Source organism: Struthio camelus, chromosome 8 (assembly GCF_040807025.1).
Source record: "Struthio camelus isolate bStrCam1 chromosome 8, bStrCam1.hap1, whole genome shotgun sequence".
In the NCBI taxonomy this organism is placed as follows: Eukaryota; Metazoa; Chordata; class Aves; order Struthioniformes; family Struthionidae; genus Struthio; species Struthio camelus.
Genome location: NC_090949.1, coordinates 20,970,576 through 20,997,858, shown reverse-complemented (window position 1 = coordinate 20,997,858; position 27,283 = coordinate 20,970,576). Strand labels below are relative to the sequence as shown.

At 38.5% G+C, this 27,283-nt stretch overlaps 1 protein-coding gene across 6 annotated transcripts in view; it reads right to left on the bottom strand.

Moving 5' to 3' along the window:
- Nucleotides 1-16,601: 16,601 nt before the first annotated feature.
- The window catches only part of ODF2L (outer dense fiber of sperm tails 2 like), a 28,672-nt gene continuing 17,990 nt past the window's right edge, over nt 16,602-27,283 (bottom strand). For 4 of the 6 annotated variants that reach the window (XM_068952614.1, XM_068952613.1, XM_068952615.1 and 1 more), the window contains 6 exons: nt 26,756-26,866; nt 25,230-25,334; nt 22,086-22,171; nt 21,834-21,996; nt 20,806-20,931; nt 16,602-18,019 (listed from right to left, as the gene is read on the bottom strand). In XM_068952614.1, the coding sequence (XP_068808715.1) occupies nt 17,891-18,019; nt 20,806-20,931; nt 21,834-21,996; nt 22,086-22,171; nt 25,230-25,334; nt 26,756-26,866 (720 nt within the window). In that variant the 3' untranslated portion in view covers nt 16,602-17,890. Of the gene's footprint in view, nt 18,020-18,911; nt 19,023-20,805; nt 20,932-21,833; nt 21,997-22,085; nt 22,172-25,229; nt 25,335-26,755; nt 26,867-27,283 lie in introns of all 6 variants that reach the window. The other 2 variants (XR_011142563.1, XR_011142564.1) reach the window with 2 other exon arrangements.

Genomic DNA, 27,283 nt, shown 5'->3' with positions numbered 1-27,283 from the left:
CGTATAAATACCTACCAGATGTGAGCGAGAGAAGATAAACCGTTGTCAGAGTGAGAAAAATTGCGCCAGAACCTGCCTCGAACCTCCAGCCGCTTCCGAGGATGCTCCTGCGGTGGCTGGTGCCCGCGTGGTCCCTCAGCCCCAGTGCCGCACGGCCAGCAGGGCCCTGCGGGAGGACACGGCCCCCGGCCACCCACGGCGGCCACCCCTAAGCTGGAGTCCTCCTCGTACAGCCCAGCGGTCGGGCCACCAGTGTCCCAGGCGCCCCTGGCAGGGAGATACAGAGACGGCTGTCATGGGAGATGCAAATCCCTTTTCTCAGAGAAGGTTCACCACGGAGACAGCCTTCATCCCACAGCAACATGCTCCTTTTTGTCAGGTGCAAGTCAATAATGAAAGCTGCTGGAAGTGGCGTTTTTCTTCCCAGCTGTGGTGGGTGCACCACCGTTTCACGCGCTCCTGCCTTCGCAGGGATATTTGAGAGGCATGACAGCTTCATTAGCTGCCGGAGACAAAGTGTCATATAAAGTGCTGAAGGCTCAGCTGCGTTTGCGGCAGCTCAATGGCTGAGCAATGGCTGGGAATGGAGGGAAAACCTTCAGCTTGCCCCTCGTGATGAGCTTATGTTCCATCAGATACGCTCTGCTGTGACAGTTTTCAAAAGGATGTTGCTCCCTTGCTGCTAGGGCTATAGCTTATACCTCAAAGCACAGCTCAGAGCTCCTTGCAGAGCATTTCCTGCTGCATAAGTCAGCTGAGACAGGACCTCGGTCCTCCTCTGCATCCTTCCTGCCCCAGCAGCAGGCCTACGTCAAACTGCACAAAGCGTGAAGATATTCCTGCCCCTGGAAGCTCAGTGGCTTGCAGAGAATTCAAATGTGGGAGGACAATCTGCCAGTGAGAAGCTATTTGATCTTTTCATCTCTTGAAGCAAAACATTTTGGTGTAGCCAGCTGCAGATGGGGCTGAAGCAAGGTGGGCTTCAACATCGCTGCCTTCAGGGGCGGCATCAACCCGCTCGAGATCAGCCTGCACGTAACTCCGGGAGCTGGGATATCCAAAATGCCAAAACTTGATGAGGTTGAGTTTCTCAACCTAGAGTCTCTCAGAGGGCAGATGGGACAAGTCAGGCTGATGGACAACTGGGGTCTCAAAGGCTGACAATGAGACCAGCAACGCGAAAGTCACATAGATGCTTTTATCTCATGGCAATAAAGTCAACCGCATGACATGTCTGGAATGAGGGTGGGCACAGGTAATTTTATGCCTTGCAGCTTGCTCAAGCTCTGGATTAATCATCCTAATTGTGACGCTTCAAAGATGCATTTCAGTGCGAGCTGTGCCTTCTGGGCTAAGTGGCCTAGAATTAAAATACAAGTAAATTAAAAACTTCAAATGCGGAAGACAGAAATAATATGAACATTTTAACCAGAGGGAACAAGAGATCACAGTGTCAAGACTTCTAGGACAATTCCCTATCTCGTCCTGTTGTCAATAATTATGGATGCATAATACGATGTAAGTGAAATTTTCACAGTGCGTGTATGATGGCAGCTGAGAACAAGCACCTTAACTCGCACAATCCGATCGTCCTTTTGACTTGCCACAATTTTTATTTTATAAAATCCATACATGCATTTAACATTCAGTGATCATTCTTGTCATGCTCTTACACCAAAATGGAAATCCAGCTTTCTAGGCTACTTCTTTTTAAAGGTAATTGCTATCTATCTAGAGAAATTAACTTCCTACTCACAGTTTCGGAAGACTCACAGCACGTTTAAAATTGTGGGGCCTTGTTTGGGAGGGCCAAATTTTTAAGTATCTGAAGATTTTACCTCATTTGCTTTTCTGCTTTTAAGCATTAACCCCCCCCCCCGCCTTTTTCCCTACCTTAGATGTAAAAAAGTTTTCTCTATTCATCTTCATAGGCTGCAAAAATCTAGGAGATTTCTTCTGCTGTAAAGCTGTTTGTAAAGCGAACAGATGACTTTTATTTTCAGAACATTATATAAAAGTATTGTGCCATGTATAATAAACAATAGCTAATAATGGAAAAAGTGCCCTAAACGTAAGATTAAATCATTGAAAACAGTAAGAACTTCAACACAAATTGTTCTCTGCTGTTTATTAGGCAAATATTACTCATACAGAATCATCTCCAAAAATTCCACAGAAAAAATCTTCCCTGAGCTTAGTAGATTTTAATAATGTTTTTTTTTAAAAAACATTATATATTTAAATATAATGCACAGTACAGGTAATGATCCTGCTCACCATAGGATACACTTAGCTAATCAAGAGTACTCCAGAAATGCTATCTGAGTTCCTTCATTTGACTAAGTCTGGCTGGGAACTCAAGACAGATCGTGAATAAAATTTGCAGTTAATTGGCAATAGCGTAAGAGATCTGAGAAAAGTTCCTCCTCGGCAGCGTTTCGGGACGGAGACTGCGCTCTCCGGTGCGTGCCACCACCTGTGGCGCACAGGTAGCGTACCTGTGCCAGTAATGCTGTCAGAGTGACTTTTCTTACATAAAAATGCAAAAAATAAATTGTTTTGGTACAATAATATTTACCGGAGCCATCAGCTTATGCCAGAGAGAGCAGAACATAGCGACGAAGAAGGTCTAACCTAAAAGGATGTTTGCAGTTTAAGGTTTCTTTAGTGCTTACGGTATAATTTGTGCCATATGTTCTCTTATTAACCGTTTTCCATTTGCTACTCGATGCAGAGCGCGGGAACCTTCCCGTAGGGCAGCAGCTCTGTGCCTTCCCACGTAGCCTACCCTTTCATTACAGCTGGGGTTGCCTTCCTATGGCAATTTGTAATGGGATAACATACTCCTTAAATTTTAACTGGTCTCTGGCAGTAAGGAAAAGTTGCAACTGATGGGCCTGATTTACTGCGGTCCAGTCTGAGAACACAAGGAATATGAAGGTTAACTGGATTTTCTGATGACCCTCCGTATCCATCTCTGGAGAGAACTTCCTTGGGAGGCTGATGCAGTTGTTGGTAGCCTGGGACCCTCTGGAGTTAGTCTTTTCACAGAAATAATAACCTGTATTATTTAAAATCATACTGAGATTGCAGCAGCAGTAATAAACTCATGAGCACTAGCCATTAATTGTCTGAAGTGAAGGGGTGAAAGTGCCATCCCTGGCAGAAGTCTTTTCACGTTTGTGCCGTACCCTCTGAAGGGATGGAGTGCCAGTATTTAGGCATACGAAGGACAATCAGAGGGTACGTCACAGAGGCACACAAAGAGATTTGAAATGGCTAAAATGTCACGTTGGCCAAGGCACTGCTTTTGTCACGTTTCTGAAGGAGATCACCCCGTCACCGCACCACCCCAAACACTTCCCGTTCAGCCAGCAAGGACAGGCGGCTTGCTCTTTACTGAAAGAAATGTATTTCTACTGGCCCTTTCTAATCATTAATTTTTTATCAAACGGTAACCCTGGAAATTAGATGACCCCTAGGTTTTACATCCCTTGAATTTTAAAAAAAGAATTTAAACTATAATTTTTAATAATAATCCAGCAGTATTCTTCTTTATCGTATGTGAATAACAGAGAAACTGAGCCTCCAGTTGTTCAGAGGAAGTGATAGAAACAGCAATTGATTTTAAAAAATTAACAGTGAGTAAACTAGATAGAACCAATAAACATGGACATTTTCTGGTATTTTTCTGAAGCTGTTCTTCAGACTACCTCCACAGTCAGGGCTTGATTAGCTGTTTGATTGCAAGCATATGCATGCAACTTCAGCCCAATTAATCCCAAGTTTTAGGTGCCTCCAACATGCCATCTTTGTGCACGAGCTCACACCGCGTTATGGATCTGTGGGGGCAGGCAGATTCCTGCGCCTGCGTGGCGGAAAAGCCCTTTAAAACTTTTCTGTAATTTTGCTTTGAAAAGTTGGATATAGCTAATCCCAGGCCAGATTTGTAAGTAATTTTTCCAGCTTGCTGGGATGATCATTTTGGAAAACCCCGACTCTACTCCACTCTACTCTACCAAAATGTTCCTGTTAGCGCCAAAAGAAGCTTTACGCATGCAAGCGAAGGCTTCACCCTTCACTGTCCTCCCGAGCGGGCTGGACGCCTGCCCCAGGGAGGCTCGCGCCAGCCGGGGCGACAAATTTGTAATTGCCAGACCTAGAGTGTTTAGTTTGTTTTCTGCTTGCTATGCATTTCTGCTGAACTTACTGCTGCTGTTTATACACAAGCCTCTTCACGCAGCGGCTACTTCCTCTGTAGCAGCGCCGCTAAGGACAGACGCGGGAGGCTGTTCGGACTGACGCTGCCCAGGGTTTTAGTGAGCGCTTTCCCAAGCAGTGCAGGATTTTGCTTTATAGTAAAATAAATACTTTTTTTTTTCTTCCTGATGTTCTTGATAGCGACATTTGTGAGCTAATCAAAAAGGAAACAGGTATTGGTGGGTTTAGGTCAACATAAAAATACAAAAGAAAAGTTAAAAACAGGGAAAAAAGTTGTCTTGAGGTCATTTGAGTGGTCCCTTTTCTTTGTTCTGTCATGAAAGACTGACCAGGTCGGGAAGAGCTGTTCTTGGAAAAATGATTCCTAACGAAAACCGCCTCTGCGTGTTAAGCTTGTTTCACGTTTTGCCTTTGCTCTAACTTCAGCGTTACCACCTTTGTGTTTGTTACACAACCTGCAACCTTTTATCTCCATTTCGTTTGTTGTAAAAAGCCTTAACGCTGAATTTAAAGTTTATGGAGCCAGGTAACAGGATGCCTGCGAGCGGGGCTCACGGGAGACCTTTAGGAACGACTTTGGCGCAGCAGCACACCGCTGTGCAGAAAGTCCCTCGGGAGGGGAACGGCGATCACGCGGCCCCGGGTCGGGTTTGTGGGAGCGTTTCAGGGCCCAGTGCAGGGCCAGGGGTCGGTGCCGGTGCCCCTGTGCCCTCAGGCCTGCTGCTTTGCCCCCGGGCCTCCATCCCCCTCGGCGCGTCGGCCAGCCGGGAGAGAGCGCGGGGAGTCGCAGAGAGGCGGCGGCGGCAGCGCGCGGTGCGGGAGAGGACGCGGGTGACGCAGGAGAGGACGCGGGCGCCCAGTCGTCCCCGCCGCCCCGGCTGGCGCAACCTGATGGGGCTCAGACCTTCGCCGTCTGCGAGATGGTGGGTCTGGGCGGCTGATTGTCCTCTCTGCACGACGCTAGCTGAGCGGCCGCCGAAGCCCGCGGCTTGGAAACGCGGGGCTGGGGGTAGGGTACCCGCTGCACGTGGAAACTTGATTTTGCGCCTTGGAAAAGAAGTTGCAGATCCCTTCACTGGGCTGTGTCTCAGGAATGTTTCTACTGCTCCTACCAACCCCTAATAAAGGTCTTCTGGACCTTAGAGACAAATATTCATTAATTAACCAAAGTCTTTTTATTACACGGGTTACAAGCGTCAGTTAACATAATTTGCAGGCAGGAGAGATCACCTTTAATTTCACAAAACAGAGAAAAGTGATGCTTTTTCTAAAGCACTGTATAGCAGTGCTTTATGATTTAATAAACTGTAATACCTTTTAATTTTATCACAGCCTATCCTTAACCTCCTCTTGCAAATATACATACATTTTAAAGGCTGCTCACTTAAAAATAGATCGAGTGCTAATTTAGTTGTTAACATAATCCATCTGGCATCTTTGAAGTAAGTTCTTTAATGATTTCACTGAAATCAGCACAGCTCACTAACTGTTAATTAAGCATTTTTATCCTGCAGTCCATAGTCTGTAGAATTAAAACTGTAGATAATAAAATGAAGGAAATATAAAAGAGTTTCTTTTGATGTGGAACTTTTCCCACCAGAATGAGATCATAAATGCTTCGTTATGTTTTATAGACTGACAGAAGTTCAAAGCAAACAGTAGACAGAAATTGGCTGTAACCGCTGGATTAAGCGTCTACGATGCAATCCAATATGGTTATTGGTTGTGGTACTTCCTGGAGAAGTACATCCATGAATAAAAGCAGCAAGCAGGGTAATCTGGTATTTCATTTCAGATGAACTTGGGGTGAAATTACATTCTTCATTGTTCACACATATCCTCAGAAATTGGGTAGCCGCATCTGCAGGAGGCAGTTCGTGGCCAGCTGAGAGGGCAGCTGCAGGGACACCGTGTGGGCATGGTGGCACCTCTGCAGCCACTCGAGAGTGAATTAGCTGCTGTCATGGACAGGAGCACAGCTAACATCCAGGGGAGGACATGTCAGTTGATACTGACAGCTGTTGAAAATACCTCCAAGGTTTTTTGCATTTTTAGCACGAAATGCCTAGAAACTTTTAAAAATACGACATGTACCTCATGACCTGCTTTGAAAAACAATCATAAATGGAGAGCCTATAACTTCCTTGGGAACTGCTCAGTATATTTCTACCCTCAAGACTCCTTGGAAGGATTTTTTTCGCTTCAGTTTATTCACAGCTTTATGTTGGGCAACGTGAATGAGTTCTGAGTATACATATGAAAGTATATATAATTGCATATGATGGTTAAAGGAAATCTACAAGAACTACTTGTTGATATTGAACAAATGCATTTTTTTAATGAACATCTGGTATAAATGAAGCTGACATAAATCACATCTAGCTGGAATCAGCTTTGACTTAATATACAACATGCGTTCATACTATTTTAGGATGGAGATTAATCAAGCTTTCTTCCATTTGCCCTGAGAACTTTCTGAGGATGTTGTAGCAGCCAAACTTATTGCACCAGGAAATATTTAGAAAGTTCACAGACCTGTTCACATAACTTCATGACAAAAGCGCTTCGTTATGTCCATTTTTGGTACCGCTACTACCACAAGTCACATTCATTTGGTACTACAGTTAATTTCATTGGCTGTTATGGTACAACAGCCCATGACACTTGTCAGCAGTTGTATCATGTTACCTATAGGAGAGCCAGCGTTTTGTCTCAGAGCGAATGCAATAGTTTTAGAAGTCTGAACAGGATCAAACCAGTCTGAGAGTTCAGACCGTTAAAAAGATAGAATTAATACTATGCTTCACTTCATTTCCCCACCTATCACCAGTGCTAGCACTAGTATACAGTATAATACTAATACAACACTATAACTACATATACACTATAATATGAATATAATACTAATATACTAGTACCAAGAATATTCCTGTGTAAGCTACAATAAGGTAGCGCTTCCAATTCCATCATGACATAAATGCTTACACTATGCAAAAAAATGAAAAGTATGCAGACCAAAGACCAAATAAATGCTTTCTTGAAACAATGCAAAATAACTTCCCCTCTGAGGTGTTTTGATGGCATACCTGCATGGCAGGGCTGGTAATTTTTGTTATTCATGCTGTGAATACATCTGAAATGTTTCTACACCTGCTAACGTTTCTCTAAGAGCAATGATTCTGGAAGGAAGATTCCTCAAGGCAGGAAGCAAAAGGATTGGTATTTTTTGCAGAGCTGTGCAGGAGACCTTACACTCCTGGCAGTGCTGTGGGGGCAGAGGACATCTTTGCTGGGGCAAGACAGTTTCTTAGTAGAGAAAGTTCACTGAGCTAATGAGCCCTAGTGCTGACCATGAGCACTCTCACTGGGCCCGCTTCAGCAGCTCAACAAGCGGGCAGTTGTTCCTCTGCAAGATTTTCTTTTTGCAATACTATAGTCCCACTTTTTCAATTATGAAAGTCTACTACGATGCCCTGCTTGGTGATAGACGGGGGATAGTAATCGCTTGAGCTGGTAACATTGAAAGATGCGTTAGATGCAATTTTGCGGAAATGAGAGCCTGTTCACTTGCAGGCACAGCTTTTCAAGAGCTAGCTGATCTTTTCAAAGCGAATGGAGGCAAACGAGCCAAGTCTGACATGCAGCAAATAATCAGGAAGAGTAAAGCAGAAGAACAAACAAGTAATTTCTACAGGGGTATTATCAGTAAGTCTAGGATTTAATGGATGACTTACATGAAGTTTTAAAGTTAAACATGTAACCAGAATCTTCATCCGACTTTACCACGCTCGACCATTACCTCTTTTCTTTCTTAAGATCAAAATGCTGGTTAAGAAGTGTTTTAGCTAATGAATGAGGTCAATATAAATGAAAGGATATTCAACATCCTTTCTTGATCACATGCTTCGGAGAGTCAACCCCAATTTATCATTTGGTTTCTTATAGGCTAGATACGCTAAGAACTATAAAAACTCTGCCTAATTATTTAAAGGAATCTAAATATAGCTTCTTTTAATGATTTAGTACCTAGTGAATAAAACAGCTGTCAGCAATATGTTCCTCTGAGAGGAGTCCATATGAACGCTTAGTCCATTGTTTCTAATTTCAGAAATACAATCAGTCAGTAGTCACCCAAAGACAGGTGTGCAGTCCACACATGAATTTTGTATTTGCCAGCACATATGCATATTAAATAGGAAAATGATAATACTGAATTTTACACAGTGCCACAATAAGCTCTAGAATTAAAATCACATGCACAGACACTGTCAGATGGTTACCAGGTGTCATAACCTATGAATTTTGCATTATTAGGGACATATTTAAAGAGCATGATTTGTGGTGCAATAACTTACTGCAGCTGCCAAATTCAAAAGTTGAATTATGTTGGGTAAAGTAATATCTCTCATTTAACAGATTTAAGTGGCCTGACGTATGAACGTTATCTGTGTCCTATGGGATAGACTCTGAAGGTAGGAACTGTGAGCATTTAATACAGTTATTTTCAAGTGGGCAAGCTAAGGATCTGAAATATGATCACTGACTAAAAAGGTACTGCACTTTTTTATGGCTGGGTTGAAACTGGCCCAAAAATCTCTATAGTATAAAACAAAAAGCCCAGCCTCAGCTATAAATTTTTACTCCAAGGATACTGAGTAGTTAAGTATACAACAAAGTTCTGGCCTGCCGAAGTCACTGGCAGAACTACGGATTTTTAATAAAACCGTGGCAATGCCTCTAGAGGGTACTGTTAGAATTAGAATATCAAAAAATGTATCACCTAGCGATAGAGGCTAGGAGCAGCCGTTGTCTCATTTAATGGAGAACACAGTGTGAATTCTAACTAATTTTTTTGTTTTTCTTTTCAGGTAAGAACAATAGCATGTCTAAGGATGTATGCAAAAAGTTGTATTAAGCTTCCAGCCTACTGAAGTTCACAGATTTGTGAGTTTCTTTTTTGAGGAAACTCTATGTAAACATCATTAGCAAAGAAGGAGGGGAAGAAATAAGTAAAAGAACAAAACTGAGCAGTTCTAAGAGTGCGTGTCAATATTATTTCATTTTAACTAGGAATACCAAGTATACCCGACAAAAGGAGAGTACTTTGAAAGGAAGGCACAATAGCTGAAACCACAAACATTCACGCTCTCACTTTGCTTGCAAAACTCCTTTTCATGTTTGTATGTACGCCTCAGATATATCGCACATCCCCATATGAATTTCTCATACAAATATGGGACTGCAAATCTCCACCATGTGTGCCTTCATTCCTGAGCACCTGGAGAAGCGCTAGCTGCTAGCAGCGGTTAGGAGCGCAAAGAGAAGGCCATCAAAGCCAAAGGAGAAGCAGAATAAACAGAGCACTTCACTTACTTTAAGGGCATCTCTGAGGCTGGTACTGACCTGGAAAGCCTACTTCAAATGGCCTATGGATTTTTAATTAATACAATTTTGATAAGTCTAAGTTAATCTTGAGTAATGTATTGGTATGGAAACAATCTAGTTCAAAGAATGATTAATCTGTTCCAGCATAATAAACATTAAGCAAGGATAATTAATTCCAGACTTTTAGATTCAAGGACATAAGTTGCTGAATGCATAATCAAATACACAGAATAGTAACATAATCCAGGAAGTCTGACCACCTATCATATGCCCCATGAGAGGCCTCATCCATCCTAACAGAAATAATCTTATTCTGAGAGCAACTTGACAGCACAGTCAGACATTGTACCTAAAACTCTATCCATCCCACATTTAGCTATCCATCCAAAACAAACTGCTCGGACATTCACCTTGAAAGGATTTCTGCAACCCATATGCTCTTTCATAGAACTTTACAATTGTATATGAGTCTTCCTATGATCTCCTGTTGGAAGTACTCCATTTATATCATATTAAACCAAAGTAGATGCTAAATCACTAAAATCTGGAGTAACCTAGCTACCTTGGACATGCTTTTAAATCCCTCATCCACGTGTACAGCTCTTCGATGCATCTTTTCATACTTTGGAAAGTGAAGTCTGACATGCAGAATGAAGTATGAGGTTCACTACCATAAACCAATATTTATCCAGGAGGTAATAGCTAACAGCAAAATACACTTTTCCCCTATTTAAGTAAACAAAAGTGTGAGACCAATAACTGCAAGATTTTAAAACATCAGTTGCAGCCAAAAAGCAAAAATTGCAAATTCAGAAGGGTCCTGAATAACTAAGGAGATTTGAAGAGAATATGTTGGGGAGGGCAGCTGCTGTTAACAACTCTTCCTTTGGGATTTGGGCTACTTGTGCTGGAGGCAAACAGTAGAAATTCAGCCCCAGAGAATAATTACCGAGTTCACACTGAGGTCTCTCTGGCATGAATTTTTTGTTTCCAGTACTTGATTGGCCAAACTACAGCTGTCACTGAAGTGTGCCGTGTAAGAAAAAATGAAAAGGCTATTCAAAACAAAGTCTTCGCTGTAGAGTTGTGTCTGATCTCTGAGAAGTACGTTATCCTGAGTTTCTAGAACTTCTACAGCTAATGTAAATAAGATGTAAAGCAAAGACAAAATACAAATGAGCAACAAGTCTAAGGGCTAAATTCCATCTTCGCCTACACCTCTGCAGCTGCAGCGAATACAGAACTCCGACATTAGGTTCTTATGTGAACAAAGGTACTTCTAGTGCAACTTTAATCTGACTTCCAAAATCAGTTTTAGAAAATATATTAAAAAATGTGTTTATTCCTGCCTGGAAAAAAGTTTGAAGGAAGGTGCTAACTTCAAACACTACTCAGTGAAAGGACAACCAAATCACCAAGGTACCCCTTATAAACTGTAGAGACTAGTTAGATCAAGTAATATGAGTTTGCCAGAAGACACAGTAAGAGGGCTTGTGAAAAAATGAGTGCTTGTATTTGAGTTTTCCATACTTCCTTTGACTGTTCAAAAAACATAGTCAATCTTAGGGAGAAAGCTGTAGCTGGAAAGACAGATAAGAGTGAAATGGCCTTCACAAAAAGGGCCACTGTTTTGCTGTTGTGTGGCACTAAAAAGGCTCAAAATGAGGCAGAACTGGCTAAAGATCTTATTGTAATGCAGAGTTTTATTTTATTAAATATAGTGAGAAGACAGAAGGGAAAGGGAATTCCTGATGTTTACCATTCAAAGCCTGATACAAAGCCAAGAACAGAGAAGTGATTAGGCAGCTAGAAGGAAACAAGGCTTATTGTACAAAAATCATAAAACAGTCCTGTTTCCAGATGTCAGCTTGGTAACTGAAGCCAGAACAGCAGAATCCTAGCAAGCAGCATTTTATAAAAAACAGGAACTGCAGTTTACATCACTGCCCCCAGTACCCGCAACAAAATGCAGAATCTAATCATTGTTGACGCATTAAAAGTTCTGCAGCGAAAACTACGGTGAAAGTGCCATCAAAAAGCAATACCTAGCAGGACCCAAACAACGTCTTCCACAAAACAACAGTGTGGAGTTTTTGCTTTCTTGCTGGGATTTATTTTATTCTGGGGAGCTTGTTTTCTTTCAGATCTTGAGATGATGGCTCTACTATAAACATGTCATTAGATGACAACCACATTTTGTCTCCATTATTATACTTGCACACTGAAAGAGAAAGCAACATGACCTTTACCTCTGAACGTGTCTATCTGGGGAAAACTCCCATGAAATACAGTTATGGAAAGAAGTATTTAAATGTCTATTTCCAAGTCATACATGCTTGATAGAATATACCCGGGCAGCAGTTTAACTGTATGGAATTACTAAGGATTGAAATATCATCAGTCAATACGAGAACAATACTAGAGCACTCTTATTTTTGGCACCTACAGAGAAATTACAGGGTTCTCTTTGGAAATATCTATGTGAAATTTCTCCTAAATTATAATCTTAGTGAAAGCAAAACTTAATGAAAGTAGGAAAATTATTTGAAATGGAAGGAAACTGTTTTTTTAACATATCTGGAGTCAGAACTCTTACAAGATAAACCAGATCATTCAACTTCCATTTAATTCCAGAGAAAGGCGAATGCCTAATTTTGTGCTACTTAAATGCAATCTCCTTGCTCTTTATTGTTCCTCTCAACCCACTAGCCCCAGGCTGCCACTTACTACAGAGGTGCTGCCTTCTGCTGACTCTAGGGTCTTCTCATCCTGCTGATTCTCATCCAGAGCCAACAACCTTGCTTTCCAAAACCATATTCCTCCCAGCTCTGGGGTTTCATTAAAAAAAAAAAAAAGGAGGCCAACAGCCACTGAAGAAAGGAAAAAATGATTGATCTTAGACCCTTTTGTCTGCCTGTAACAGTTCTCAACCAGGCCTCCAAGCAAACTTGTCCAATAGTATTGCTTTATTTTTTAATGACTATTATAGACAAAGATCCGATTCTTTATCATAGCTTGTGTGGTTCTTTATTATGAAACTATGTGTCAAATCAATACTGTCAGTCATTGCACTGCTTTACAATGTTAAAGTACGCTACAGAGTGGGCAGACAATGAGCACCAAAGGTAGAAGAGAAAAAGGCTAAATTTAATCCCTTTGGTGACACACTTCTGATACTTGCTGTTTTTTAAACAATTACACAGCCTTGTAAGTTCTAAAAAAAATAAAGCAGCAATACTTGCGACTCATTATGTGCCACAGTTTTAATAGAGTATGGCAGAAATGAGGTGGCACTTTAAGATATTTTATGTTTTAAATACAATAGTCATAGTCAAATAGGAACAAATAGCTCCATAAAGTAGATTGTTTGTTTCTATAAATTAATCTGGAAGAAAAAAAATTGGCCTCTGAATCACTGACTACAACGAGGTTACTTACGTGCTTCAAACTAAGTACACATAAATGACTACCAGACTTACGGATAAAATTTGCTACAGCAAATTCCACTTAAGTTCATGTGTCATCTGTGTTAGGACACAACCCAATCTCAAAACAACTAAATAGCAGCATGTAAACAGCTCTTCATGCCTCTCCCATGATTTGTGCAGTTCATAAAACACAGGACCTAATATTATACTATAGGGTTAGAAATTCAGAAACAAATTGCAAACAAAACCTAGGAAAGAATCAGAAAAGCTTGCCTGTACTCTGGCAAAAGACTCGCAAAAAGATTTGAAAACTTCTATGTGGGGTCCATCTTCAGATTTCTTAAGACTTGCCACATTCTCCAGAAAAAGAATGAGATGTTGGTACAAAACAATTCACATTTTGCAGCATATTAATGTACTGATTTTTTCAAGGGGACAGGGGAGGGGAAAATGCCACTTTGGAAGAACAACCAATGTTCTGAGAATAAACTCAACGCCAACTTGGCAATTTGCATGTCAGAAATGTCTTTGACTTTTATAAGACACGCATGATGGCAAAATTAAGGCTGTTAAAAATATATAGTTTACTTCAGTAGTTTATAATTCACAGTGGCATTTAGTGGGTGGAGTTGTAAATTGGTAAGTGGACCCTGCCACAGCAGGGCACGCTGCTACTCTGCAAAGAGGAATCTTTACTAAGAATAGGAATGTGGTCAGAGTGATAATGAACAAGGGCTTAGCATGCCTGAAATGCTGATGGGAGATCTGCAGATGGTTGTTGGGTGTATAAAGGCTGCTCTAGAAATTAGATGTTATCAAAGATTTCTGAAAAGACTGAATTGGGATGAAAAGCATACAAAGTTTAACCAATAAGGCTTAGTTTCAATTTCTGGTAGTACCACTGAAGGGAACAGTGACCTATGAAACATTTACATTCTTGATAACTTGGAAGGCACAGTTGTACGGACAATAACATGAAGTTGTTCTGCCACAAAAGGGAGGCAAGACTGAAGAAGAGTCTCTACACCTAAAAAGATCTTTTTTCCTATGACTTTGCAAATACAGTAGATTAATCAGCCACAAAAATAATGTGCTATGTTAATCAGATATTTGATTTGGTGTGTCAAACACTCAAAGAAAAAAGGCCTGATTTATAAGCCAGAGACTTCCTGGAAAGAAGAAATACCAACGTTCTTAATGCAATCAGAATTTTAAAGCTATTAGATTACTCTGGGCAAGAATAATTTACTTATCACTTGCTAGGAAGATATCGCTTTGAACTGTCTGTAGCTGTAAAAACCTTACCAAAAGGCCACAAACCAGTAGCATTATATTAAGAATCCTGAGTGAAAGGTGCAGATAAATAGGGATGGTAATATAAAACACCCTCCACCTTCAAATATGTTGAAGCTTTACTACTGAGTCATAGTAGTATCTGATTACTTTTCAGCCATAAGTTTACAAGAAAACACTCTGAACCCAAATGCAGAACAGGGTACCTGAATGATTTCCATGAATTCATGTTTCTGGCTGCCTGAATTTCACATCAGAGGACATCAGCACAGTACTTTCACTTCTCTGGCCTTAAGCAACATGCAAGAGCTATGTGTTTAGGTCAGCCTTAAAACGATCCACAGGCAGCCTTTCAACAAAAGCAAAAAGAAATCTGTCTGAAATCACTGCGTCCACTTCATGCCGTAGCACGACCCCTTCCTATCGGGCCCTGCTTTGATCGCTGTTTGTGCTGGCCTGCTCAAAGCCTCCCAGCACAGCAAGGGTTGTGCACAGACGTCCCACTGCTAAACAGTTTGTCAGTGGAGGAAGCCGGGTCACTTTGCCTGAAGGAAGACACGGACAAAGTGATTTTGTCACAAAAAACAGTACATAAAGCTTCTAATCTTGCTTCTCTCCAATGCAGAGCGTTAGACAATTCTGGTAGAAGACATGCTGAGTCGCACGTTAGTAGCCCATCTTTAAAATTTTCACTGATTGATTTAATTTACCACTGACTTGATAAAAGGACCATTAAAAAGCAATTTTGTGCTAGTAACCTATCATACTGGACTGGTGAGTCATCCACATGGAACTCAATGGTCACTACATGCCTTCTGTCAAGAAATTGCTTACAGAGGAAGCTGTACGGAGAGACACTGAGTTTTATTATCTCCCTAGAAAGACTCCATCAGAAAGATTTTACAACAGGATTCACAGCAGATTACCACAGCTATTTCCCTAGCATACTGCACTGATCGTGTCAAGGCTTACTTGCTTACCCAGGGTAGTTCTCTGTATGGGCTAGTTATCAGCATCATCAAGGCAGAACAGACTTGGTTTTGCTCTGCAGTAAATACACAAATTATCTCCTATCCACCTGTACTTAGTCTTAAAATAACTCTCAAGCTCTGTGAGCTGTAGCCAATTAACATAGATACATTTCCACCTTTATTTTTGCCTCTCCGCAGGTGAAAATCTGGGTCAAGGATCCCACATCACATGACCAATCAGGTCCTTGCGCACCATGGGAAACTGTTGTACAGGTCAGAATTCAGGAATTTCTGACATATGACACTTGACTTGTACATATTCCAGCTAACTTTTACAGTGTCAAATATTCCTTATGATTCCTTTGGAATGGCTACGTTTATACTTTCTAAGTTTATTTCTGAACTGCCTAAACTTTGCATTTTTAACCGAGTATGAATCCACAGGAGTGCACTATCCTAGTTGGACAGTCATCACTGGTTATCCTCTTACCATTGCTTCATGGACAAATTTCTTCTCTAATGCTCTGTCTCCTGATATGATGTAAAACATGTTGTTTTTCTGATTAAAATTAATCTTTTCTCTAAAATAGGTTAATAAAATCTTGCAACTAAGCCACTGTATAGCACAGAGCGGCTCCTGGTAACTAACAGCAATTTTAACCAAAGTTTCAGGTAGCCAGTTTAGAGGCTTCAAGAAGACCCTAGGTGAGACTACACAGATGAATTCAGACAAATCTAATTTCTCCACCTCAGTTCAGAACTGGGTGAACACAATCGATCCATTTCCTACTCAAAGCTGTATGACTGTTAATACTAATCAGATGCAGTTAGAACCTGCCAAATACAAACTTGTAAAGATTTTGTACCTGAAGCTGTTAGCAACTTTGTTAATTCCAGATTTATCTCTTACAGATGATACAGTGAAAGAAAATGTTTTGTTTTCTAACTTCCTAGATAGCAGAAGATAGGCTGAAATCAAGTTACTGGATATCATTGTATCATTTACCACTGAAAAGCCTACATTTTCCATGATGACATTTATGTAATTTAGCTGATCCTGTGACATGCTTCTAAAAGCCAATTGTGGACTAGATTCAAGATTTGATTTCTGAAATCCTTCCATTTTTTCATACATGATGACTTTCAAAAGGGTTTGATATTTTTTCATGGTAGATAGGTAACTTCTTAAGAAGCACAAGCAGAACTAAATGAACACAAATAAGTGTGCTGATTTTGTAAGTGTGCTGATTAATGCACAAACCCTGAAAATATAATGGAAAGATTTGCTAATAACACAAGTTTTAAATAATAAATGATATTTTTATCCCCCAAAAGTACACACAAGCAGATCATTACCACATATCAGTATTTGTTAGGATAGATGAGTATTTGCGAACAAAGAGAACATTAGTATTCTTTCTCCATAGTATTTCATTGCTAGTAATTTGTAGTACGTTTAACAAACAGGCATTGCCTGTGCATAAACTAAATTATGTTTTCAGTCAACAATTACCTATTATTTAATATGTATTCTAAATTACATATATTTAACTTATCTGCATGCATTATTTTTCACAAGACATCTCAATTCTATGAGCGCAAAGCTATAAAAACAATCAGAATCTTTTTTTCATATTAACCCTGTATCAGCTAAATATTTACACATATGTTTAACCTGAGGCATAAGAAGGTCTTACTTCAGCGAACAGCTGCTGTACTGTTCTCGTACTCAAATACAGATAAATTCTTAACATCTGCTAAAGTTGTGACACCATGGGAGGTCATATCACCATATTCAGAGCTCAAATCATATCTGTATAATCTAAAATACTCCTCTGATTACATTTGTGAAGTATTACTATAGGATAGGTATACTCCTGATCTTAACAGGATGTAGGGAAAAAAGGCTGGACGGGGCAGCCTATGGCTGCAACCATATTCCAGTTTTTCCCCATACCATATCCCAGCTCTACTCCCAGCAACCATTGGTGTTAAAGCTATGGGGAAAATAAAGGAGGGGAACCTAATGCCCCCTAAATTCCCACCTGTCTTAATAGGATAGATATCATCATCCTGGAAAAACAGATTTCTACAGGAATAGAAGTTTTATGATTGAAATATGACATAGAACGGCTGGTAACAAAGCAACTATGCACCCACTCCAGGAGTGTTCTCCTCCACCACGGAAACTGGAAAGTAATGTGTGATCATCTGTGTCTAACACGCTGAAAGCAGGCACATAAGCATTTACAGACCTAACACATGGCAAATTCACAGACAAATTCACAACTTTGTGTGATCACCTTACGCTTGCACACCTTTCACTAGTGTCATGCAGTCTGCTCTTTCACTTCTGTTCCAGAAGTAATATAGTTCTTTTTATCAGTAATGCCAGGCAAATTTTTCATAGGTGACCAGCCAGGAGGATATACAGCAGCAACTGACCTGCTTTTCCAGGCCCACTGCAGAAGTTTTCCTAGAGAAGAACATTATAGGGTTCAGTCTTGAAAATACAAGCCCTTGCTTCTAACAAGTGTTAGAGACAAATCCTGTAAGCTTTCTTTATTACTAAAATGAATGAAATGGAAGAATTCAGCCAAACATCGTTACATATGAAGCTTTCAGAAACTCCACATAATTCTGGATGCTCTGGGTCTTGTTTTCTGACTTCTGCAGCCTGTTCTCCAGCTCTTTCAAGCATACTTCTTGGTGCTTTTCACTCTAAAGAAAACAAGAGAGATGCAATGAAAATTAGAAAAGCACAAATCAAAATAATAAAATTATTTTATTACATTTTAAAATTATCTATTACAGTAGAAGCCTTTATATGCCCAGCTAGAGTTTTCCTTGGCTCTACAAACCTGAAGGTTCCCAAAAGAAACTCAAGATATTGAACATTTATTGATGATCCAATCATGACCAAAACGAACTTGCTTGAACAGGCTTATAATCCAAAAAAGGTCTGTGAACGTAGAAGCTAACTTTTCTAATTTGTATCGTGAAAGATTGCTAGGAGCTTAATTCTACGGTGGACTTACGGCTCTCTCATGTTGATTTTTTAATAAAATACATGTTATTGATCTCTGATGCAACATGACATTTGTTGCCTCTGGTTCCTTATTAAAATAAAGGTTGACTGATTGACAGCAGTGCTGCATGCTCATTAGATCCATACTTTATGCACACTATAGATGATTCGTTATATAAATACTACAGATATTCAGAGTATTTCCTTTCATGTCTATTACAGATTTTAGATGCTAGTCAATTAAAGTAAATTTAACTTTAAAAAAAAGGAATTATATTTAATTATAGTCTACGGATTTAATTCCAGCTTTAGAAAAAATAACCAAGTTAAAATGAATAACTAAAGAAAGTTATCTTCACGCTCCTATTTTGTTTCCAACTTTGTTAGGACAACAGGAATAAAACAATTTTATCACTTTCCATAATGTAGTCTCAGTTATATGTATAAGTAATTAGAAAAAAAACACATTATATCTTCTGAATTAATTCACAACAGTTCTTCTCTCAGACATTAACAACTTTTCACACTTATTTTTAGCTGTAAGCTTAAAATAGAAACCATGTAACAATATATTTTAGTTCTTACACAAAGGGATCAGGGAATGGTCTCACAAGTGATATGAATTCTTATCACCTAGGGTCAGTGATTCTCAGCACTTCTTTGCCGTCAGCCATTGGTGTGAGGGTTTAAAACAGACTAAGAAGCAAACAATCATGTAGAAATGAAAAATTATTGGTCATTTGATTGTAAATAGCAAAATGAAATTACTTTCAATAAAACCACACGCTTGAGATCTGATTCTGTTTCCATCAAACTTGGTAACTGGACTACCACTGATTTTAAAGAAAACACGAACACGAGGCATAAAAATAAACAGCAGTAAAGTAATGTAAAAATATCACACAAGCAGTATAAACAGATTCCTTTCAAACTGATTTAAAAAAAAAGTCTTGACAAAAATGCAAATGCAGGTCTCTACCTCTACTTGTTTTCTAAGTTGCAGAGAGAAATAAATTAGGATCTAAGTACGCGCAACTGTCAATTAAGGTATAACAGTGGACGGTCCCAGTATGCAGGGCAAGTACTGCTGTCACTGAAAATCATGCCTAAGTTAGAAAGCGTGAAAAATTTCTTGATCCTCTCATTTCTGCAGAACAACTCTAGAGTACAGCAGATCTTACCCTCCTGTCTCAGAGTTCTGTTCTTATCACTGTTTTCTCTTACCAAGTATTCATTTTCGTTTTAAACGCACTATATCATCCACCTATTACTTAATTCAAAACCTAAACCAAGCACTGATCATTAAACAAGCTACTGAAATCAGGACAAAAGTACATGAGTAAAAGCTCTGTGCTATGCTGACTCTGTCTCCTTAAGATGAAAATGGGGTTTAACTGATCCAGATCTTAAAATGAGATCGTTATCCTTCTTTTCTGCCCCCTTCTATAAAAATAAAGTTTTCAGCTGGAAAAGACATAGAGGGTCAGGACTCCAATACATATCAGCTTACATTCTGAGTATATACTTAACTAGTCACACCTGAGCAGATTCTGGACCCTCAATTTAGACTTGTATCGTCTATGGAAGGGATTTCTGAAGAACAGAGATCTGCTGATAGGTTTTCTATCCCCAGCAACTAAACCAGCTTCAGGGCCTAAAAGCCCCAAAGCGCAGGGAAAGAATAATATACCTTTTTAGTGTCTCTAATTTGATTGTAAATAGCGTTGTAACTTATTATCACTGATCACTGTATCAAAACTTGGATTAAAACAAATTATATGCCCTCACTGGTTTAGGGAATTCAGACATGTCTTCCATGCTATTAGCAGAAAATATGCTGAAATTTTCTGGATTAGTTAAAAAGGAAATCAGACATAACCATTTTTTGGTTGGTTAGATTTTCAAAGAATATTAACCATCCAGTACATCTATTCAGTAGAGCCACAGTCTAAGAAGGGAAGTGTCAGCTTATCAAGTCCTAGGCATTTAAAGGCTTGGCACTTTGAAAATCAGAACATCTGTTTAATTACTAACTATGTATGTGCAACATACTACATAAGCTGACCGCTCTTCACAAATTCCAGTAAGATCAGATTACCAAAACCAACTCAGAAAAGTACCACTATGGTACTTTTGGTACCAGACCATACTTATGGTATGGTATGTAACCGTTATCCATTTACTCAAATCTAGGTAAGCTTACTGAACAGAGAGCAGCCTTGCTGGCAAAACTGGACTGAATAAGAGATGTAAGCTCAATACTCTCTCTGTGATTTAGCAAGACAGACTGGGCATCTGGTAAGTATTTTAAAAACGTCCATATACAAAACACATTGTCAAGTTGGATCAATTTGCTATTGTCTAATGCGTGTATCAATTCCATTAAAAACGTATTTTTCAGCTGAAGTAATTTTATGTGAACAGTGATAACTTGGCTGACTATGGCTTAAACAAGCCATAAACCGCATTGTTCACTCACATGATGAAACATGCAGAGAAGTTGTTTTTTCTCTTCTTCTCTCTCTCTTAATTCAGTTTCAAGAACTAGCATTTTTGTCTGAAGGGCTTGTTGCTTGTATGATATTTTTTCCATTTCTTCAGATACCTATAATGGTAATGAGAGAGAAAAGGGTATATGCTTACTCTCACTCAAAGCCCAGAACAAATAATTTTCTTGTAATCGTTAATAGCTCTATTTCCTATTCAGCTATTTCCCATCATTTCTCACTTCACAGAAATGAAACAAACCTGGGAAGCATTCTGACTGAATTTGACCTAGTTTCAAATTGAAATAAAACATAATAATTAATGAGAGTGGAACACGTTGGTAACTCGTTTGTAAATATGTCCAAAAGTGAGTTTTTTTCCAAAACCAAACAATACCCTCAGAAAGTACTGAGAAAATTCAGATAGTTAATTTCAATATGATTACTTTGAGAGGGAAATTACAGTTTCACACATATTTTCTGATTAAACTAATATAATTCACAGAAATCTATATTCCTACATTTCCTTGCCCATACGATCTAGTTTTTATCCTTTCTGCAAATGTCCTATCTCTGCTTAAGATTAAAAGTGTACAAAGCCTTCCTCTAAAATCAGAAAGATTTCAGCACCAAAGTCCTTGTGGGTTGCATATTTCAAAGAAAATAAGAAAAAGGCAAGATTAAGCTCTTATGCAGAAACTTTTGGCTGTACGTGTGGATTTAAATACTAGGTGGCTAAAGCATTTAGCTTGTTTTGTCGATAAATACGACGGCAAAACATTGCTCCACTGAATTTTGTCATTAATTTCAATAGGATCAGGATTCCACCAAGAAATTGAATTGTCCAATTCATATTTAAACGTGCAGAATTCCCAGTAGGTAGGCTTTTCAGCATTGCTCCCTATATGCAAAATAATCTTGTCCCATTTTTCCTTCTCAAGCATATTTCTTTTAAGGTTATTTTTTATTTCTAAATAGAAAATCGCAAGTAAGATTAAGAGACATATTAAACCATCAATACCATTTTTCTCCCTTCCTCCAAAGCAGATTGCAGCTGTCTGGCTAAACCATCACACTCTGCAATTTTCTCTTTAAGCTGCAATTTACTGCACTGAAGACTCTCGTCTTGTTTTGCGAGCTGATTAGCAAATTCTTCATTTTGAAATTCCATCTCTTCCAACTGCCTTTATGCAAAAGAGATTAAAGCATTACACTTCATTATAGCAAGACAGGTGTAAAAAATTGACTGCAGTCACATTTTAATAAAAGTTACCTTTTAAGATCTTCATATTTCTTCTGAATGTTGCAGTTTTCTTCTTCCAAGGAATGACTGCCCAAGAAAGCTATACTGTCTTCCTCCTGTGAGAATAACAATTCCTTTCAACTGAAGAGACAAACATTCAATATATTACAGACCAGCGTAAACTTGCCTCTTAAAATCCAATCAAACAACATAACTGTGAAAGCAGGCAAGCACTATCTTGTATTTAAAACAAGTAAAATACAATCAAAGTAGCAGACAAAAACTTTGGGTGAACACTTAGACTGCAGAACTGCTATGTAAAAAAGTGAAATCTGAACATGACTCTCATATTGCCCATGCAATCTTTTCTATTAGAGTTGGCCAGGTCTACCTCACCGCAAACTTGACTCTTAAGCTGTAAATTCCATTTAAAAAGGAGTTTCCTCACACTACAGTCACATGAAGCAAAGAAAAAAAAAGATATAACATAAATACAGCTTAGCACTGGCAAAGGATTTCAGAAAGTAGTGAATATTTACAGTCAAGAAAGACAATCAGTAGCAGAAGCAGAAAAAAGGGGGAAGCCAAACTGTCCTGCCCCTATCCAGCATTACAGGATCACAGGATCAAGGGCCAGATCAGACTCTCTTAGGGACATCACCAAGGTTTAACACCAAAATTTAACTGCTATTTATTCAAATTAGCTGTTCTACCAGACTAGTGGTTACATTCAAAATTACCCCACTATACTTAAGAAATTTTTTGCATTTTGTCAGGAAAACCTACAGTTACATTTAAATTACATACTTAATTTTATATATAGCTCAAAATTAATTGTCATCTAAGTGCTTTCCTAGGCAGATATTGATTTATGAGCTTATGGGTATTCCTGGTATGAGTGTTAGTACAATGCAAACAAGAACAGATTTTGATGCTATTTGATGCTATAAAGATGATCTTGACAAGAAATTTAACAAAAAACCCAAAGCTACTTTTTATAGGCATATAAAGCCAAATGGGAAACAAAGAGACTCATTCGATTTCAGATGAAGCCAGGGTAAGTTTTCCCCACTGACACAGGAAGAAAATTAAAGCCCTTTCCTCTTCTACGGATTCAAACATCTTTGTCAGTTATGCTGGCAGAGTATTCCTTCTACTTCAAAGCACATTAAAAAAAAAATAGCCGTACCATGTATATTGATGTTCATAAACAAAAACAATCTATTTTAATTAATTTTAAAAATCAAATAGACGAAACATAAGGAATATTCAGACTCAGGCTTCAAAGAGAAAATACAAGAAGTAATGAGAAATTAGCTTATCAAAGCATATTTTTGTTTTGTATGTTATCAGTACAATGTAAGCATTCAAATATTAACAGTTTTACAGCATCAAAAATATACCTATGACTATTTCTCTGAGCAAATATTGTCTGGTTTATAAACTACCCATTAAAAAAACGGGATGAAAGTGGAATTAAATTATTCCACTAGATACAAACAATCGTTAGAATTGTACATCTATTTCCACGGAAGAATTCTGCAACACTTCTCATGATACTGCTATTCAAAAGGATCAAGGACTTACTCATTTAAAAGATATAGAATCTAAAAGCAAATATAAGTACTAGACTTTCCTGTCATGTACTGAATACACCTAAATACACTTGGCAATAGCTTTATTTGCATTGTGCTGGTTCTGCTGAAGGGGCTTTTGCTTTATGAAGCAACTAACAAAGGGAAGGGCACAACAGCTACAAGAACAAAAAGAAAAAAAAGTGTTCCAAAGACTTTCTTCCGCATAATTTTCCTACTTATCTTTAAAAATTATGTTCTCAGCACCTGAACCTGCAGCTCCCTAAGAGTTTTGCATTTCTGTGCATGGATCCTTTGACAGGACATAAGGTTTTCCTGATATTCTTGCAGCTTTTCTTCAGCTGCTTTCAGCAAGTCACGAACATGTTCTAACTCCTTTAAGTCAGCCTCCATTTTGCCCCTCACCTGCATGTTTGCATCACAGGAGAAAAATGTAAGTGAAAAACCATAAATTAATTGTTGCAATACTTGATGGTTTTCCATGTAAGTAATAAATCTGAAATTCTACATGTTACATAACATTATCTATTTTATAAAATACTGACAAGGTTACAAGTTCACCGTTGGAGAGATTTCTCTCTCTGACTGCACTTCAGTAAAGACTCTGTAACACCGATGGTAAACATTTACAAAGCTACGCAAACGTTAGCAGTTTATTAAGCAGAACCTCAATTTTTTTTTTAAGTCATAATACATTTTGCAAGAAGGCACACAAATGAGCTAAGCAGCTTACAGGAGAAGCTCTGACCATACCATTATTGCAGTATTTGAAAAGAGGGCAACAACTAATGCCATAAAAATGCACTCGCAATGCTCCTCAAGTATGATCTATGGGATCAAAAAGCTCCATTCTACAACTGAATTATGGAAAAACGAATAAAGTTAGCATGAAATAAAATAAATATCCAAGACTCTTCACTCTGAGGACTGATCCTATTCTATAAAACCACGGCAGGCAATGCAAAATCTGTCCTTGCCTGAGTTTCATTGCTTAAAAGCATATGTATTTTGATGAGCAATGACATTGAGAAAATTGATTTTCCTATCAATTTTGTGTATTCTGGTGCTTGTGAAAGTGCTATCTGTATTTCAGCATTCAGCTCCACCTACTGAAAAAACTTAAAACTAGTCCCTGTACCGATTCTCTGTTTTAACTGCTAGTTCAAATGAACAACTTACATTGCAAAGGAAAGTCTTACAGTAGGTTGCCTTCCCCACCCAATCTTTTTTGCATAGATTTCTGTAGAGAGATCTAGTTTCAAAATCAACAGCAAATTCTTGATTTTTAAAAGCAGTATAAAGGAATCCCAAATTCTAAAGTAACAGTCCTTAGTTACTATTCTAGGAAACATACCTGACCTGTTCACAATTGTGTAGCATCCAAAAAAAAAAATCAACTGCTCACAGGCAAGCTTTAGGAAAGCATTTAACGCACCTAAATTCAGTTTTATAGATGGAAAAAGAAAAAAGGAAGAGAGACAGTACCTTATGATTCCTAACGAGTGAATCGCAACAACATATGAAGAAACAATGTTCTACGGAATTGTGCAGAAGCATACCTTAATACTACAAAACTTACCTTATCTACTTCTAAGCATTTGGTTTCTGTTATTGTTTTGTTTTCATTTAATACTGTTTCATATCTAGATTTCAGTTCTTCTGCTTCTGTTTGCAATTTTTGTACCTAGGACACAATATGTTTTTATATATTTTTTCAAAAGTTCTTTTTTTAAACTGTAAAACATAGAAATATTAGTACCAATAGTAGAAAGGAAATCCCTTCATTTCTAAATATAATCTTAGTCTTTGTCATCATATGAAGTTATTTATTTTCATTATCCTACCTGCCACAGCAAATATAAAATGGGAGACAACCAGCTAGAGAGCAAGAACAGAGCATCTGGAGGCAAGAGTGCAGAAATAAGCTGAATTAGTTAACATACTGCTGCCATTACACTAAACACCAATTTTCAGATGTTCGTATGCATTCTGCTGGAGTAGAGGCTCCCCTGTCATAAGCTAGATCAAACAAGAAAGCACTAGAATCTGTTTTGTCATAATGCAGTAATTGTATTAGTTTCCCCTTTTTTTCAAATGTAGCCCAGTTTGATGGACTCACGTAATGTGAAACAGTCTGAAAGAAGACTGAATATTAACGCCCCCCTGAACCTAACAAGCCCTTATATCACCATTTAATTTTCAACAGTAGAGAATGAGCTACAGTTGTGCTACAGAAGCAGCTATCCTGGCTCACTCTTCTCTCCTAAAATAACAAGCACAGTCAACGACAGTCCCCATCTGAAGTCACCAAAGCAGCCAGGGGCTAGGGAATTTCAGCCTCCTTAGCGGTTAAGGTTAGCTCTTTCCTGCAGCTACAACCCCCATCTTACAGCTGGCAAAGACAAACTGTGGTGCTGTGTGCCATGGACTTAAGAGTCCGTAACTGTACTTAAGATTCTGTAACAAAGTCTTTTCTCTTGTCAGTGATTTCCAAAAAAGAGGTGTGAGGACTGTCAGTGAAATGGGGCCTATACTATAGCAGAAATATATACAACTTTGAATTAAAAAGCTTTACAATTTCTTCTCTAAAAATAAAGCCAAATACAAAATAGGAATTGATAAAAAGCACATTTTTAAGTCTGTTTTACATGTATTCCTGTGTAAATAAGGACACTTTAGAATGGTGCTTGAACACTGTTTTACTATTCTGAGGAACGTGAAAATACAGACATGAGTGTTGAGAGGTAAAATATCACTGAAAAATATCCACTAAAGACTTCAGATTGAAATTTTAGTTTTTAAACTGATTCTATTGGGTTGCCTATTTGCTTATTAGGAAGCAAACCTCTTCTAAGTCAGTATGCAATCAGGTCTGTTGGCTTCAACAAGATCACTCCACTCAGTAAGGATTAAGTGTACTAGCGAAGGTGTTGGTATTACTCTTGGATATGATCCAAGAGTATAGATACGACCCGGAATGTTACGGCAGTATTACAATTACCCCTACAACAAATCTGCTTTGTTACAAGTAACATCTTTATAATTTCCTCAAAACTGTTTATAGTTCTAAAATCTATACTTAAACATTTCAAATATGCTAGTCACCTGATTTTTATACTGCTCAACAAGGTTTTCCTGCAGCTTTGCTTTTTCTTGAAGGTCTAGCAGTTCACTTTCAACAGAAACAGTACTGGTTTTCAACACAGCAAGGGAAGCCTTTATTAAAACATGGAAAAACAAATTTTAAGAGTGTTTTTAAAATAGAACACAATCTACAATATTGTATTACCAACATATGAGCTATAGACCTTAAAAAGGGTGACACAATTATTCGTCCTGTCAATTAAAAGGATAGTCCCCAGTTCATCTGCCAGTTCACGAGGACGTTTACTTTGGAAGATAAATACAATATAAAAACTGTAAATTCTTTAAAAATTGAAAATAATTATCAAGCTGAACTCAGTTCCTATATTTATAAAACTTTATTTCAAATCTAAAAGAATAGTTTCTAGTTAAGCAATTTTGTAGCTCCTGATAGTAAAATAAATGGCATCCAGGTTAAGCAGATAGTGCTGTTCTTAGCTTTGCCATAGGTTTCAATGTCTCATTTTCACGTATGGGATGGCAAAACTT